Source organism: Gobio gobio (genome assembly GCF_949357685.1).
Source record: "Gobio gobio genome assembly, chromosome: 14".
Taxonomy (NCBI): Eukaryota; Metazoa; Chordata; class Actinopteri; order Cypriniformes; family Gobionidae; genus Gobio; species Gobio gobio.
Window position 1 is genome coordinate 46,905,409 of NC_137107.1, and position 18,809 is coordinate 46,924,217.

General features: G+C 38.3%; 1 protein-coding gene across 1 annotated transcript; it reads right to left on the reverse strand.

Moving 5' to 3' along the window:
* Positions 1–905: 905 nt before the first annotated feature.
* Positions 906–16,768, reverse strand: LOC307136818 (uncharacterized protein). Its single transcript, XM_079834117.1, has 3 exons — positions 16,497–16,768; positions 6,650–6,769; positions 906–3,558 (listed from the first exon to the last, which is right to left on the reverse strand). Exons 2-3 carry the CDS (start codon positions 6,705–6,707, stop codon positions 2,234–2,236), a joined length of 1,383 nt encoding a protein of 460 aa, XP_079690243.1. The 5' UTR covers positions 6,708–6,769; positions 16,497–16,768; the 3' UTR covers positions 906–2,233.
* Between the last annotated feature and the right edge of the window lie 2,041 nt (positions 16,769–18,809).

Sequence of the window (18,809 nt, forward strand, 5' to 3'; positions counted from 1 at the left end):
CAGTGTGGGCTTTAGATCAGTAATTAGATCAGTAATTTAGTTTATATGGTTAATTTAGTTTAATAATTAGATTTATTTGGATATTTAGTTGAAAAATGTAGTGTCCCCAACTGAGAACGCCAAGCCAGAGGCAACAGTGCAAGGAAACCAAAACCCCATCAGGTGACCTAATGGAGAAAAATAAACCTTGGGAGAAACCAGGCTCAGTCTGGGTGCCAGTTCTCCTCTGGCCAATTAACAAACAGCGTATGATTATTATTCTGGCAACTTTACAGGTCAGAGGTCATAATAGATCGGAATATTCGAAAGATCGGCGGCAGTGCGCCGGAGACGGGTTTATTGAGGATGATGTGTCGATTAAATAATTATTAAATAGGAATAATTGAAATATCAGATTCATCACGCCGGAGACGGGTTTATTGAGGATGCCGTATTGATTAAACAATTATTAAAGCCATATATGAGTTTAACGGTTTTGAAGTTTATTGATTGTTATGACTGGAATTTAAGTTAGTTAACCTTAATTTATGTTATGTTGCCTGTTTTAAAGACAGTTTATTACAGTAGTGTTTATCAAGCTATTAATACTGTTGTTAATAATGTTCTCTCATTGTGTAATGTTATGTTATGCACTTCTTGTGTACTGGCATGTTTGAAAAAGCAAAAACAATTGATAAAATCGCAAATAAAAACGCAATATTCATAAAAAATTAAAAACATTGCAATATGATTATTCTGTCCATATTGCACAGCCTTATTTGTAACGCTATCCTACTGCATGCAGAAAGAATTTGAAAGACAACCGTTTATCCCGCCCCTCGGATTGAGCCCTGCCAATGGTGAGTTCCCAGACCCAACATCTTGATGTGGGTCTGGTTTGTCAGGCTAGTAACTGTCAAAATAATGTGATAGAATTTTATTGCCATACCCATCAAGGTTGATAAGCCCCATTTTATCTCCTTAAAACAAAAATGATGACAAAAACAAAACAACAAAAAAATCCCAGTGTTGCGGCAATTTTCCTATCAACTCTGAATCATTTCATAAAAATGGTTTATTCTTTTGCAAAAGAAGAGTCAACAGTCGTACAGCCATCCTAAATGTCTGCAGAGCATTGCCTGCAAGGCATAACAAAAGTGCAGCTCTTACAGTTGGTTTCAAACAAGGTCACCTCAGCCCTCCTGTAAATTTCCACACATTGCTAGAATCAGAAGCACTTACCCAAATCCCCAAGTGTGCTGTTCCTTTTATCTCTGATCCCTAAGATTGTTCCTTCTATGACCTCTGAGGTCAAACCCAAGTCTTCATGTCTCCTCACAAACATGTTTTTCATGCGCTACGTGCGGAAAATGTCCCATCTGCTGTGTATGACCTTTTACCTCGTACAATGATTCTGTATGAATAATATATGCAAATCAATAAACATTTCATGCACAATGTTTAATCTTATGGTCATGATTAAATTGTTCCACTACACCCAGGAAAACAGATCAAAACACTGTAAATACATTAAAGAGAATTAGCAAATATGACTACAATGCCCAGGTGGAAACGGTGGAAACGGCAATCAAGAAACTAACTCTCCGAAAAACATGCATCAAATGTCAACAGTAAGAATAAGCCAATTTAATTCCAAAAAGTGCCCAATATGGCATTTCACACGTTAATTCACACACCACAGGCAAAATGTGTCATTGATTAATACATACTGTACGATAATCTGACAACAACAAAAATAACAACAGCAACAAAGTTCAGATTGAACTACTGTACGTCTTTTTTGAAGTACATATTCATAGAACACTTTCAATCCAAACATCAACTTTGCTTATTTAGAAAACTTTCGGCAATTCCTTTTCTTATGTCTCTGTAGATTAAATGATTGGGTGAAACTCTTTCCACAGTGTGAGCACTTGTACAGTTTCTCTCCAGTGTGAATTCTGTGGTGTTGTTTTAATTCTCTTGATGTACTGAAGGTCTTCTCACAGTCAAAGCACATATAAGGTTTCACACCAGTATGAATACGCTCATGCGCTTTTAAAGAGCTCAGTCGTGAAAAACTCTTTCCACAAGAAGAACAAATGTGAGGCTTCACACCAGTATGAATTGTAAGATGTTGTCTTAAGTCTGATTCCACAACAAATGTTTTCTCACACTGATCACAGTTGAATGATCTCACTCCACAGTGACGGCGCAGATGCTCATCAAGAGAGCTTTTGAGATTGAAACTCTTTCACACTGAGAGCATGTGAACGTTTTTTTCTCCAGTGTGAACTCTCTCATGATCTTTCAGGTGTCCTGCCTGAGAGAAACTCTTTCCACAGTGTGAGCACTTGTACGGTTTCTCTCCAGTGTGATTTCTCTCATGTATTTTCAGGTGTCCTGCCTGAGTGAAACTCTTTCCACAGTGTGAGCACTTGTACGGTTTCTCTCCAGTGTGAATTCTCTGGTGTTGTTTTAAGTCGCTGAATTTAATGAAGGTCTTCTCACAGTCAAAGCACATATAAGGTTTCACACCAGTATGAATACTCTCATGCACTTTTAAAGATTTCAGTCGTGAAAAACTCTTTCCACAAAAAGAACAAACGTGAGGCTTCACATCAGTATGAACTTGAAGGTGGGACCTTAAGTCTGGTTCCGCAAAAAATCTTTTCTCACACTGATCACAGCTGAATGATTTCACTCCAGAGTGACGGCGCAGATGATTATCGAGATGGCTTTTGTGACTGAAACTCTTTCCACACTGAGAGCATGTGAACGGTTTTTCTCCAGTGTGAATCCTCATGTGTGTATTTAGGTTTCCTTTTTGTTGGAAACTATTTCCACACTGAGAGCACTTGTACGGTTTCTCTCCAGTGTGAATTATCTGGTGTGTTTTTAAGGCACTGGATCTACTGAAGGTCTTCTCACAGTCAAAGCACATATAAGGTTTCACACCAGTATGAATACTCTCATGCTCTTTTAAAGTCTGCTGGGTTAAAAAACTCTTTCCACAAAAAGAACAAAAGTGAGGCTTCACACCAGTATGAACTTTGAGGTGTCTTCTTAAGTTTGATGCCGCAACAAATGTTTTCTCACACTGATCACAGCTGAATGATTTCACTCCAGAGTGACAGCGCAGATGCTCATCGAGAGAGCTTTTGTGACTGAAACTCTTTCCACACTGAGAGCATGTGAACGGTTTTTCTCCAGTGTGAATCCTCATGTGACTTTTAAGTTGTACTTTGGATGTGAAACTCTTTCCACACTGAGAGCATGTGAACGGTTTCTCTCCAGTGTGAATCCGCATGTGTCTGTTTAGGTGTGATTTAAATGTGAAACTCTTTCCACACTGAGAGCATGTGAACGGTTTCTCTCCAGTGTGAATCCTCACGTGCACAGTAAGGTTTCCTTTCGTCGTGAAACTCTTTCCACACTGACAGCAGGTCAAAGATCCTTTGACTGCAGTTTTTCCAGCTTGTTTTTGTGTGAAACTCTTTTCAGTCTTTGAAACGACTGCATCTTCATTTGTGAAATGATGAGGTTTTTGCTGTTTGTCTTCATTCACTTCCATCGGGTCTAAAATCAACATTAAATTCCCGTAATTCAGGACAAATGAGAAACAAAAAGTATAAAATATGGTTAAATTTCAATTTAGCACAAATCCAGTTTACTACTGAGACTCAGCAAAAAAGAAACATCCCCTTTTCAGGATAGTGTATTATAAAGATCTTTTTGTAAAATCCAAATAAGCTTTACAGATCTTTATTGGACAGTTTTTAAACAATATTTTTCATGATTGTTCAATGAACCATCAACAATTATTGAACGTGATTGCAAATGTTTTATTTTTAAATTACTGATGGTTTATTTGTCTTTAATAATGCGTACCTCTCAAACTCAATTTAAAATGTATTAGTAAATGTTTAAATTAACAAACTAACAATGAGCAAAACTTCTCCAGCATTTATTAACCTTAGTTAATGTTACAAATGGAATATTATTGTAAAGTGTTACCATTTCATATAAATCATGCTTTTTTAGCACACTTGCCGTCAATGCGTGCTTGAGTAGCACTGTTATATCTGACTATGTCATATAGCCCATAACACGCTCACACGCTAATTTTTTTTTTGCATTGTTGCGAGGAGTAAAATTTACATATGTGGTTTCAACAACCAGATGCATTTAGACTTTAGTTTTGACTGTATTGAGCGCAGACCACCTCCTGAAGTGGCTTTTAGTGTTTTGTGTATTTGTTCTAAATGCTCATGTTGTGTTCTGTGCCCGGACTTGAGTTTTGTTCAAGAAGCATATTTTCTTTGAGCAGGTAAAATTAAAGGTTCAGTTCATATAACTAACTGACAAAATTGTATGAGGATGCAGTGCATCGCGATATCGAATTGGACCGTATCGATGGCACGAGTATAAACAAGGCTTAAAGAAGGCTTTAAAGTGTCCGAGAAAGACGCAGAAATGGCCGTTTGCAGACACTGTTCTGCTGAATTGTCTAAGCACCCTCAAATGCAAGCAAGAGCACCCTCAGTTGATACTGTAATAATATATTGGCAAATGCTCCAGTGCATATTGGTGTCTGTAGAACGTCAAATGTGTCCATTTACGTGTTTCTGCAGCCGTGACATAGTTGTTGATCTCTTGTACGCAATGGCCAATGTGTTTAAAGTTAGTCAGACTCCACTCGCTGCTCAAACCACCAGTTTTTATTCAGTGCTGGGTTATACAGGCTTGCAAAACCTCTTATGAACAAACAAAAAAAAATATTATGATATGATTATGATACCTGTAGGCCAGGGGTGTCCAATCCTGATCCTGGAGGGCCACTGTCCTGCAAAGTTTAGCTCCAACCCCAATTAAACACAGCTGTACCAGCTAATCAAGGTCTTATTAGGCGTACTAGAAACATGAAAATGAGTGAGTGAACTCGGACAGCCGTTGTGTGTACATAAATAATAATACATATACATATAATAATATATTTTTTAATTTTTTTGTTTGTTGGTCTTTTGTTGTTAGATAAACATTAAAACACAGACAGCAGCGCAGCAGGCATATTACATATATTCTTGGATTATGCAGACACACAGCTCAGTGCCTTCACGCAGTTCATTAATAAACCATCGGTTTGTTACAGCGGCCTTTCTCATGATATAGCTGATATGATGGTTGTAAATTGATCAAGAATCAGCTGATAAATATCGGCGGCCGATACATTGGTGCATCCCTAATATATATACAGAGAACAGACGTCTGAATGACCAAAACGGCATTTCAGATGATTTGCAAACAAGATTTTCCCACTGGCTAGTACAGTTATGCTGTTACATCGCAAAAGTTACATGATTTTTTTTTAATGCGTATCAAGGAATTCATTCATATCGGATAGAAAATGTATCCAACTCAAACGAGCGCATACGGTTTTTTTTTATGCACATTTTTAGAATTTATACGCATCTTGCCGTTTCCATTCAGCATTTTTTGATGCGATATCCCAAAATGTGCATAAAAATAGGTGGATGGAAACATAGCTGCCCTGGGACCCAGACACGGCAGTTCTCTCAATCTCTCCCCACAACTTTTTGTTACCCTCCTTTCCTGCCCCTAGACTAGGAAGGAGGATCGTAACACTGTCATATCATGAACACAGACACTCACAGATCTTCACTGCAACCCGTCAAAATAAAAGTTTGGTTAAACTTGAAGAAATTGTTAGAAATATATTAGGCCAGTGTTGTACGGTAGATTTAGTTACGTCTCTGTAATAATAATAGGCTACTACTAATAGTAATCATGCCTAGATGGTTGCTTATTTTTCACTTGATCTTTTTTATAAACAATGTTAATGTTTAAACAGCATACAGCCTTTAAAAGTTGTATTATTTACTTATAATGATCATCATAAATAATAAACTCATTCAATTTAATTAAAAAATATATATATTTTGCTTTGGTACCAAGAACCGTACAATTTTTATGGTATTGGTACCGACTACTGGAATTTTGGTACCCTATTCTCTAGTGCTCTAAACATGAACTTCTTCAAATGAAATGTAAGCAAAGGACACAGATATATAAGCATATGCCTGATCACGACTGCGATGATACGATAGATTATTCTGCTACACCGAAGACAATGATGTAAGTTAATAAATAGACTGACAATTCAAAGAAGAATGGGCAAAAAAGTATTCTTTCTGCATTTCTCCCTCGCTTTGGCAGTTTGTTGTTATATAGGGTTAGATTTGTAAAATGCTTAAGGTGCCCTCAACTCTGTTTTTATTTCTCTCCGTGGTCTTTTGTGGAGCTTTGCAAACCTGTATTAACTCTAGAGTGGAATTTTTCTACAATATTCACTCATCATGCAGTATTTCTTCTCTCAATCAGTAGAAAATGTGGTTAACAACCCGGTCATGCGTGGGGGAAAAAAATACCATCATATACCACGAAACCGATATAATTTAGAAAAATACCATGATATACATTTTTGATCATACCGCCCAGCAGTACTCTAAATGAAATATTTTGCAATAAGACTTGGAATAAATGTAAATGATTTCTAAGGTTTTTTTGCTGGTAAAAAGCAGTTGAAAACGAGAGGATGTTTCTTTTTTGCTGAGTTTAGTATTAAGTTTTAGATGTATTATACACTGACCTGTGTGTTCCTCTGTCTCTTCATCTTTTATTCTGCAGGGTTCTTCCTCAAACTCCATCTTTACAATAGTACGTCAGTAGTTTCTCCTGGAGTAATTCCTCCTGCTTGCTGCTTCTTCTCCTGTGGGAAGACAGGAATATTCCCAGCATTTAATGTGTCATGAAACTAGGGATGTCAAAATTCCAGTAGTTGGTAGTAGGGGTGTGCATTGGGACTGCCCTCACAATTCGATTCGATTATGATTCACCAGGTAACGATTCAATTCAATTCGATTCTACGATGCATCAAAATTCTACTGCACACAACAAGGCAAATTTTTGAACAGTCATGAGGCAATACAAGCAGTCAGATATACAGATTTTATTGGCTGCTATTTGTGTATTATCACTCTCCTGTATCTTTGACATAAATGTCATTAAATAAAATGTAATTGAATGGTACAGGGTATTGGATATGGCATTTTCAAACCTGAAAAAGTAAACATAAATCACTGCTTTCAGTGCTTTGAATGAGAAATGTTTCTCTTCTCTGCTTTAGAACCATTTGAAATTAAATAGAGCAATAATAACAGCCAACTTTTTCCAGAAGTGTACATAAGTGTTTTAATTAATCAGTAATCTCCCTCCGCCTCAGCCATCTTGATTGTTGTTGTTGTTATGACCCCGGAAGTAATTGAAACTTCACAACTTTATTGTCCAACTCAAGGCCAGAAAATAAACGATGACAAAATGGCACTTAGCCGCATCGATGCTGAATCGTGCATGCCCCACATTGCGATGCATTGCCGAATCAATTATTGTTGACACCACTAGTTGGTAGCAATACCATTACAATTTTACGGTTCTCTGTACCAATTTCAGTACCACAGCAAAATGTGTTGTCTATTTTACCATTTTATTTTACTATTTGATAAAAAATATTAAATTCAATGAGTTTATTATTTCTGGTGGTGATCATTATAATTAAATAATTCATATAAACATTTGAAGGTGTTGAAGAATTCTCTTCCTATAAAACTTACTTCTCTTAGGATCATTGTTTTCAGAAGAGGCTTTATTCACACCAACCAACGCAACAAAGCCTGAGTGGCGGTTGCAACTGTCACTCCCGTCCCTTGGATTTTCTGACCTATATATACCATAGTTGTCTTCCTATTATGGTAGCTCTAACCTTCAAACTCCTGGCTCACATATTACCACATTCCAAGTTCTTTTTCTGTAGGACAAAAATCTTCTGTTTGTAATTTTGAAGCACGTTCACAGAATCAGCACACACACACTTGAAACGTCAGCACACATTTGAACATAATAGTGTCTTTGCATTAGCCTTAAACTGCTAATTTTTTATTAAATAATAAAATCTTCTACATTCCCCCCTCTGGGGCTTGTCTAAGCCCCACCCTCACTAACCTTTTCCCAGATGTGTAGTTTCAGAATCCAGTTTTTTCAGTGATGCTACTTAATGACTTAAAACAAGTCACTCAGTTTCACTACCAATGACTAGATTATGCAACCACACTCCGGAGGAATATTAGAACCACACATCTCCTTCCAGATTTTGCTTTGTTCTCTTTTTCTGGAATGGAGTAAAAGATTCTAATTTCCCTAATTCCTATGTCTTATCATCAATACATTGTTATAAGCGTGAGCGTGCAATTTGTTCAGCCTTGCCTGTGGTTGTCACTGTTATGTAGAATAGTCAAACATCAAACCATGCATTATACTATAAAAAGTTATTTTTATATCATAGTCATCTTCTTCAACCCAGATACTTTAGTTACCTTTAATTACAAAGTCATTTCCTTTTTTGTGAGCTTGACATTTGATGACTGCTAGCCTTTTTGGTAGCATCATAGCTGTTATTAATTGACATATTTGCTCAGAATGCTGGATGGGAGATCCATCAGACTTTTTGAAGCCTCTCTGTTCCCATACCGCTCCAAATAAATGACACACACCATAAGCATATGCTGAATCTGTAAAAATGTTTGCAACTTGTCCCTTTGCAAGTTGACATGCAGCTGTGAGCGCTTTTAATTCTGCTAATTGAGCAGAGCATGGTTGTGCACAATGTTGGGATACTACAGGCACAAATTCTTCCATGTCTTTTCTAACTACTGAATATCCTGTATGATTTCCCAAGTGCTCTTTAAAACTAGATCCATCTACAAAGTAAATGACTACTGCTTCAGAGTTAGGTGTTGATTCAAGATCTGGTCGTAATCTTGTGAATGCCAGTGAATTGGCCACACAATCATGTGGTTCTCCTTCGTAATCCAAAGGAATTTGGATGCTGGTAGCATGGTGGGTAGCCTTGTGTTACTTTGTTTAGCCTGGTGCTATAATAAGCTATCGGCTGTTTTTTCCTGCCACTTCAAGTCTCTTGCATCAGCACAGCTGCCACATATAAATCAAATGTTTTAGTGCAGTCAGGATTTCCAATCACAGGTTCTTTCTGTAATTCCTTGTTAATAGATTCAAAAGCTACTAAAGCATCTGTATTCCATTTGAATGAATTTCCTAAGTTTTGCAATCCTGCCTCTTTCATAATTTCTCTTAATGGAGCTGTTTTTATTGCATAGTCTTCTATCCAATCAGCATTGAAACCAGTCATTCTTAGAAAAGTCATCATTTGTTTTTGTACTTTTTGATTTATAACTATTTCTTGAGGAATCCCCATTCATTTTGTTGCACACAAGACTTTTAGAAAATTCTTGTCAACAGAGTGAAAAATTAATGGATTTATTGTTGAATTCCACTGGCATTGTTCAGCTTTTTTCATCATTGGCCCTAAATCTTTGGCTTCCCAATTCTTTCCTGTATATAAAGATACATGTGGAACAGAATTTGGTACATTGAACCAACTTTTTGTAAATAAATTTTCAGTTATTTTCATTGCTGCTTCCTGTTTACCTATTATGATGTATTTTGAGATAATTTCCATTTTTTGACTGTCTGTTTCTTTTTGCCATTTCTTTTCTATTTTCTCATCTCTCTCATCTTCATGTATCATAGCACTGTGAAATCCTGACTTTGGTAACTGAGCTCCAGAAATCTGCGCTTCAATAAACTTTCCCCATTTATTAATGATTTGTCTTGCATCATTTATTATTTGTCCTATCCAGTATACATTTGCTTTTGGCTCAGAAATCTTCATTTGAGTTCCTATTCCTTGTAAGTCTATCTACACTCCTTCTGGAGAACACCAAATTTGAAGTCCTAATTTACATAATGCATCTCTTCCTAACAAGTTTACAGGAGTTTGATTTGATACAAGAACTGGTAAGGTCACACTTTTATTTTTAGTCTGTAAGCAAACTGGAGCGGTCATAGGAATTAACTGCATTTGTCCAGAGAATCCTATTGTCTTTGCAAATTTTCCAGACAAGGGGAGGTGAGGCATAATTTGAATTTGTTTTTACCTTCTATTTTACTTTTAACTTTGGATCTTGATCAGCATTAGTTTTTAAAATTGGAAGCTGATTTTCCACAATAGGATTCTCTGGGCACCCCTAATATCCCTGATTGGGACCTCCCCAAGGGTTTACAGGGCCCTGACATGGACCTCGATAGAGCCGTTGCCAACTCCCCCGTAGCTTCCACCCCTGAGTGACTGTTGCCATGGATTGTTTGGGCAGCTTGTTTTGTTATGTCCAGGTTGTCCACAACCCCAGCACAGAGGATGATTATTGGGCTTGTCTTTTCCTCTCTGTCCTCCTTGCGGTGGATTTCTTTTCCATCCTGCTGGCCCTTGTTGCTGAGCATATACATTGACCGTGGGTGCAGGTACCCGGTGTGCATTTGGAGGAATTGCTGTAGGTGGGGGGAGCTGTCACTGCCATCTGTTCTGACTCTTCTCTTTTTAGTGTAGCTTGAGTCTTTTTCTTATGACTGTTTATTAACTGTTCGATCTGCAACTGAGTCAGCTTTCTTTGAGGCTCTTTTTCTTGATTTTCCATATGAGTCACAAAAAGAGCTTTTTCTCGGTAGGCAGTGTGCCAGCATTAAAGCATGTACCCCTACACTCAAGTGGCTGGAAACATTATTCTCACAGTCAACGAGCCCGTACTCAAATGCGCTCGCCTGTACACAAGCACCAATATTCTATGCCCCCCGGCCCCCTGCACTCAGGCGTCGGGAAACTTTTCCCTCATAAGCGCCAACTTGGCACAAAATTATCGGGCCACCAAGTCCCTGTTACTCAGGGACTCGCCCCACAGATTAATTCAGCCCCTGGCTTTGAAGGCCGAGGCCTGGCAGGCCATTCCCGGCATTTCGAGATGGGTGTTGAACATAATAGAACAAGGTTACTCGCTACAGTTTGCAAATCAAGGTAGACCACAGCTGTGTGTTGGCTCTGGCTCCTTGGAAAAATCCTGTCTGGTACAAGACGGGCGTAAGTTTGGGCACTGTTACGAAGCGGAAAGTTATCTCGACAGATGCATCCAACCTAGGTTGGGGAGCCCTTCACGAGGGCAGGCCAATCTCCGGTCTCTGTTCAGACTCGGAGAAGAGCCTTCACATAAACTGTCTAGAGATGAAAGCGGTCACGCTAGCGCTAAGAGCTTTCCTTCCGTACATAAAGCACCACCATGTCCTGGTCCGAACGGACAGCAGGTCGGTGGTAGCCTATATAAATCGCCAAGGCGGTCCGAAATCTATCGATCTGCACACAATGGCGGAAGAAGTCCTAATATGGGCAGAGCACAATCTGAGCTCGCTGAGAGCGACTCACGTGCCAGGCATTCTGAATTTGGGTCCGGACATGCTGTCCAGGGGCAAAGTGTCCCCTGCAGAGTGGTCTCTTCACCCACATACAATTCAGACAATTTGGGGCAGGTTTGGAGAGGCAAAAGTGGATCTTTTCGCCTCACAAGACAATGCTCAATGCCGAATATATTTCTCCAAGCACAAGGATGCGTTGGCCCATGAATGGCCCAACCTTCCTCTTTATGCTTTTCCCCCAATCTCAATGTTACCTCAGGTCATAGAGAGGATCAGGGAGAGCGAATGCGCTGTGCTTTTAATAGCCCCGCTTTGGAGAAATCAACCATGGTTCTCACTGCTGAGTCGGATGTCAGATGCAGCTCCGTGGCCGATCCCGCTGAGGAGAGACCTCCTCATGCAGGCGGAACGGCAGATCTGGCATCCCCGTCCCGATCTATGGGCGCTTCATGTCTGGCCCATCAACGGGTACATGAGAACCTCTCTGAAAATGTATTGAATACTATTACTGAAGCTAGAGCCCCCGCGACCAGGCGGCTCTATTCAGGCAAATGGTCAGTCTTTTCGGACTGGTGTAAAGCGCGAAGTCTGACCCCACATGATTGTGAAGTGTCAGAAGTGCTTACATTTTTACAAGAGCTTCTGGACGCGGGTCGTTCCCCCTCCACGCTCAAAGTTTATGTGGCCGCTATAGCAGCGCATCACATTCAAGTGAACGGACTGTCACTGGGAAAGAACAATCTCATTGTTCGCTTCCTTAAAGGGGCTAGAAGGCTTCACCCACCTCGCCCCCCTTCAGTCCCTATATGGGACCTGTCCACGGTCCTGGATGCCATGAAGAGCTCTGCATTCGAGCCTCTGCATTCGGTGAGCTTAAAGCTCCTGTCACTAAAGACAGCTTTTCTGTTGGCGATCGCGTCAGTTAAGCGAGTGGGTGATCTGCACGCGCTCTCTGTGAGCGCCTCGTGTCTGGAATTTGGGCCAAACGACTCCAGAGTCGTCCTCAAACCAAGACATGGATATGTACCTAAAGTGCTTTCAACTCCGTTCAGAGCACAGGTCATTTCACTCTCAGCACTTTCATCACCGTTAGATGAAGAAGATGCTAATTTGCTCTGTCCTGTCAGAGCGCTGAGGATATACATAGAGCGTTCCGCTGCTTAGGCAACTGAACAGCTCTTTGTATGCTTTGGTGGCCGCACCCGAGGGTGCGCGGTTACAAAGCAGACCTTGTCACGTTGGATAGTGGATGCTATCTCACTGGCCTATGAGTCTAAGGATCTCAGCTGCCCTTTAGGCATTAAAGCCCATTCTACTAGAGGCATGGCCTCTTCGTGGGCTTGGTCTACTGCAGTGGTTCCCAGTGCACATTTTGCATGTCTCCTCAATCAAACACACCTGATTCAGGTTATCAGCTCATTAGTAGCTACTCCAAGACCTGATGTGGGTGTGTCAGACAAAGGACACATCCAAAATGTGCACTGTTGGGGGTCCTCCAGGAACGTGGTTGGGAACCACTGGTCTACTGGCATTTCTCTGAATGATATCTGTGCGGCGGCAAGCTGGGCCTCCCCGTCCACTTTTATCAGATTCTATAATTTAGATGTTCTGGCCTTACAAGCTGGGCTTCTTGCTGTGTAAACAGATTTAACCCCTTAAGGCTCGAAAAGTCCGGTCTGGGTTAAATATTGTATAAGTCATAAGCACATTCCTTATATACGGCTCAAATTATCTGGCCACTCATTATTCCTGGCCCGACTATGTCTGGTCTATACTTTATATTATTACACGTATTTCGTGTTCATTCTCATTTAGGGCCCGACTCAGGTCTGGCTCATTTGGAACTTATTGATATCATATTACGGGCCCACCTAGGTTGGCCTGGGTTTGGTGTCGTCGGCTTTAGAGCCGTTAAGCAAGCACGGCGTTTTGCATTGGTCCCCCATAAGCGTTTTTAGCAAAACGCAATACGAGAGTACTCTCATAAGGGAACGCTTCGGTTACTAACGTAACCTCGGTTCCCTAAGATGAGGGAACGAGTATTGCGTTTTGCTTGCCGTGCTTGCTTACTTGCTCAGGAGTCGCTTCAGTCGATTAACCTGACTAACCTTGCGAGAGGGGGTCTTATATACCTCACCTCTACCTGATGATGACAAGGACTGATAAGCCTTTTCTAAAGTAGAATTTACTACGTAAATTGGGGCAGCTGTCGAAAAGGCTCAGTAAGTTGATCGTGATTGGTGAGTTGGGAATTATTGACAGTCGTAGCTTAGTCCCGCCCCCCAGAGTTTGACGCACATTATGTTCCGCTTGAAAGCTGTGGAGGGCTCGCGTGTATTCAAGCCATAGATGAGTGTGCGTAACTTTAAAAGTAAGTTAATTTTCACCTAATACAGTCGTTAACCTTGGTATTTATTGATATTTGTGTTGAGTTTATCTTGATATTGGTGTATTATGTGTGGAAACGTTCTGATGTTCAATATACATATTTCTGTGAAGCTAATGCTAGCGATATGACAGTGTTCACTATCTTTGCACGTGTGGTCCGACACACGTGGTATAATTAAAATGACAATAACTCATTTCCCATGTTTACTTTAGTGTTTACACTGTACAAATGCCAGTAAGCCATATTTATGTGGATTGTGAAGATTATATTGTTTTGAGTAGTGATAAGATGATCGTCACGTGTATATTAATAGTCTATTGATTACATTTCATATAGTCACATGTCAGGTTTATTAATTTGATTTAAATGTTTATCATTTATTACTGTAAACTGATTATTTATATTTCTGTTCTATTGTAGAAACCACACACATACACACATTCAAAGTCACATACAACTGTCAATGCATCGTATTGAGAATGTCAGCTGGCTTGAACCTTATTAAACAACAGTGATTGGACTTTTGGACTTTGTGCATTCTTACCGATGCCCTGTGATGATCCCAATTAAGCCAGAACCAGTCAATACAGTCCTTAAACCTATCTAACAATGATGGTTATTGTAGTTCTAGACTAAATGTGAGCATTTATTTATCTCACTTGCACAATAAAGATTCATAAGCTTTCAATTCCCATTATCTTCAATGATCTATGTTAGTGATTCATCTCTACAAGCATTGTTAGCAATAATGCACAAACAAATATTTTATTCCCATCACTAGTTTTATATTAAATTTAAATTATAACTGTCTCAAGTCGTAATGTACTGACTTCACCGTGTGCTGCAAAATATCTTTGCAATTATAGTAACATAAAGACGACGGAAAACTCAATGAAATTGGGAAATACCTTCAATTATATGCGACAAACCACTGATTCTGAGGGACAAAATACAGAAATCAGCGGCGTGGATGAAGATTGCTGATGTTTTCAGATTTTCAGGTGAGATTCTCAGCTAATGTAAGTTACGACTGAGGTAAATGTTCAGGCTGCTGACTTAAGCAACGATTGTATTTAATTGTACAGTACAATCATAACATAGTATAGACATGATTAAAGTGGTCATGATAAATAATTTGGGAGTTTTATGCTAAATAAAAAAAACACTCTTGAGCATGTCGGTAACACTTTATTATGTTAAACACTATTAACTACGACTTTTGCCTCAACCTAATTTACTGCTTATTAATAGTTAGTAAGGTAGTTTTTGTAGAGTTTATGTTTAGGTATTGGGTAGGATTAAGGGACATGGTCATGCAGAATAAGGCATTGTGCTTTAAACAGCCAATATCCTAACAGAGTTGAACCCTAAAATAAAGTTACCAAAAATGTCTTTGTTATATGGTACGTCTGAAATAATGTGTTCTTCAGTTGCTCATATTGTGTTACACCTCGTGTGAATCAGGTTTCATTCATTCATTACAAAAAAAAATTGCTCAAAAATAATTCATAAACTTCACAAATCGTCACGTGAACAACCAGTCAGTCCGAGTTTGAGTTTTACGTGCGTAATCTACAACGGTTCATTTCAAATCGGACATGAAGAAATAACTATTTAGTTTTCAAACTCTGCAATCGGATTAATAAGGTAAAAATTCAAGTTATGATTCATAATACATGTACTTTTGATTAACAGCAGTATATTCTGTGTTCTAACGTTCTAACCCTGTATCTTTAAGAAAAGTAAGGATCCCCTTCAAACTCCATTCTTGTTCCAACTCATATATAGTATCTTGCAAGATACTCCTTTCTAAATTATATTTTTACACCTCATTATGACATGCTCCATATTTTCTGGAACATTACATGCATCACATTTATCTGAACTGCTTTTCCCCATTTAAAACAGGGTTGATTTTAAACCAGTAAGACCAAGTCTTAATCTTGATGTAATCACTTCTTCTCTTCTATGTTTCCCTTGAAAAGCCTTTACATGAATCGATTTCTGAATATTATAATAGTGTCTGCCTTTATTATCTACGTTATTGCCATGATTCTCTCACTGCTGTTTTAATCAATGATTTAGCGTCACCTTTCCCAAAGGGAACTTTCATTATTTCTTCATCCTTTAATTTTAGTGCATTCTTTGCAGTCAAATCTGCCTTCTCATTACCCACCACCCCAATATGAGCTGGAACCCAACAAAATTGTATATCAATTCCCATTCTCTCGATTCTTAGCATTATCATGGATATTTCTTTAAATAAATCATCTCTTATTGTTTCAGTTGAATTCAAACTATAAAGTGCTGCAACAGAGTCAGAACAGATGATTATTCTTTGAGGTCTTACTTCTTCTACCCATTGCAACCCTAAAATTATGGCTACTACTTCAGCTGTAAATACAGATAATTTATAATTAATTCTTTTACATATGGTTACATCAAACTCTGGTATGTACACTCCTACTCCTACATGATCATTCCTTAAATCTTTAGATCCATCAGTAAATATTGGTATATAATGGTAGCTTAACATATTCATGAACCAAATATCCAATATTATCAGCATTCCTTTCAGTCCATTCTTTCTTTAGCTCTAAAAGTTTCAAGTCTACATTGGGAACTGGGAATACCCATGGAGGAACATTACCCCATACTATATTTGGAGCATACTCGAGTCTATTTAAACCGTATTCTTCCGCTACTGTAGTAATATTCCAACCGAATCCTTTACCTTTATGTTGTTTCAAATACTCCCAGCAATCACCGAAGACCTCTAAAGCAGGTTGTTCTTTCCCAGATCCTTTTAGCTTAACCCAATATGTCAGCGACGGCTTTAATCGTCTCAAATATAATGGTAGTTCTTCAGTTTCTACAAGTAATGCATTAGTAGGAGTTGTTTTTAATAGCACCAATACTAAGTCTAAGAGCTCTAAACTGTATTCTATCTAGTTTTTCCAGGACACTCTTAGCTGCTGCTCCATATACTATACACCCAGAGTCAATACATGATCGTATTACGGCCCTATATATATCCAGTGGTTCCCCCAGTTCTTCTTCGTGTTTATTGGCAAACCAGCTTTAGGTGCATTAGCGCCACCTACTGAACTAGGGTGTGGAACAGCGAAGGACTACTCTTACTAAAGTAGAAAAGTAAATACTTAATAATTATATTCTCAAATGTAATATTGTTGCTTTTGTGTATTGCAGCACCTAATCTTTCACTTTGGATTCTTGCCAACAGATTTTTTTTAATGATATGTCTTTGATACCCTTTTCCTGCAATTCGTCTTTCATTTTCATATAGTGTACAATATAATATGACATGTTCAACTGTCTTCTACATTACAATGACTGCATAACCCATTATGATGTTTTTGTATTTTATATAGGTTCCCATTAGGTCCAGTATGACCTACACGTAATCTTGTTAATATTGTTGTGAATCCTCTTCCCATTTTCTTGAATACTGTATAAATGTGTTCCCTTTTTTCTCCTATCCCACATTTCCTGCCATATACTATTATAGCGTTTCTAATAATTGCCCTGGCTTCAGATTTTCTCGTGAGAATTGTGATTTCTACATATTGCATTTTAATGAGCTTTTTTTTTAGTTTATCCACTATCTCATTTCCTTTTTTTCCTACATGGAGTCCAAAGAAAGTTAACCTTAATTCCTTGACTATGCATTACATACACTAGTTGCTGTATATCATATATTAAATCCTGTCTACAGTAAGAATGACCATATATGAGCATGTGATTACCTTGTCTAGCCTCGTTTCTTCCACCCCCTGTAAAGCCAAATATATTGGCACAAGCTCAGATATAAACACCATTAAATGATCTGAAAGAACTGGTATTCTGGACCATCAACTGCTGTTCCTACTTTTCCAGATTCTGGGTCTGATCCATCCATAAAAATATCTAAAATGTTACTGTATTTTTGTTTTATATATTGATTCACTAAATGTTCAACTGCCGTGTCGTTATTTCCTTTAGTTAGTTCTTGTACTCGTGTATCTATACAAGGCATAGAAAACAACCATGAAGGCATTTCAGGTAATGGCACACTTTGAGTGTATTTCAGCTGATCTATACCCATTTTTGGGCCATTCTATTTCCTGTCTATCCTATGCTATTAATGTTCCCTTGGGTATGTTCCCAACTCTCATTAAACACAGACTTAGTTGGGTGTATAGTAATCCCTCAGTTTAGTTATTTTCTGTAGTTTATTGTTGCTATTTACTTTTTTGGCAGTAGGTAACCTAACTTATTGGTGCATTACCGCCACTGACTGGACTGGAGTGCTGGAAAAAATGCTGTATTACTATAAAGTTTATTAGCAATATTGAATACAGTGTTAAAGCCCTCAATCAAGTTAAAATGAGTACAAAAAAAAGTTGTTGGAAAACAAAGTGTTATCTGCTGAAATGTATGTAGAATATTCTCAAGTAAAAATAATCAGTCAATTTAAAAAACTATACACCGATCAGGCATAACATTATGATATAACATTTGCACGTGGGCTAAAGTTAGTCACATGTGAAGATGCTGATGAGTCAATGAAGAGTGACAAGGGTAAAAGAAAAAATAAAGTTTTCCATATTAAAAAAAATTATAATTTTAAGCAAAACATTTTTGTCCAAAACAAATGTATGGTGTTGATTCACATTGGTTTTACAGCTTTTAAGGCAACATTCATTCATTATTAAACTTGATTAAGATTTCTTATTTTACCACCCAGAAAACCTCGGTGTGACCGTATATTCATTTAAAATATGAATCATTGTAGTGTCTAAAATGCATATCACATGGTAAATTCCCTTTCCATTTCTTTATGTATTGCCCTTTTAGTCCAATTCATATAAACAGACACTTTTCTATGTGTTCAAACACCCAATTTTCCATAAGGAGTTTTTATGTTTTGTTTTTAACTGTAAAAATGTTTGTGTACATTATGAAATGCCATTTATTGTCACTATACACATGTGCAATGAGTTTAAAAGCAACTCCTTTCCAGTACCAGCAATAAATATAGAATAAA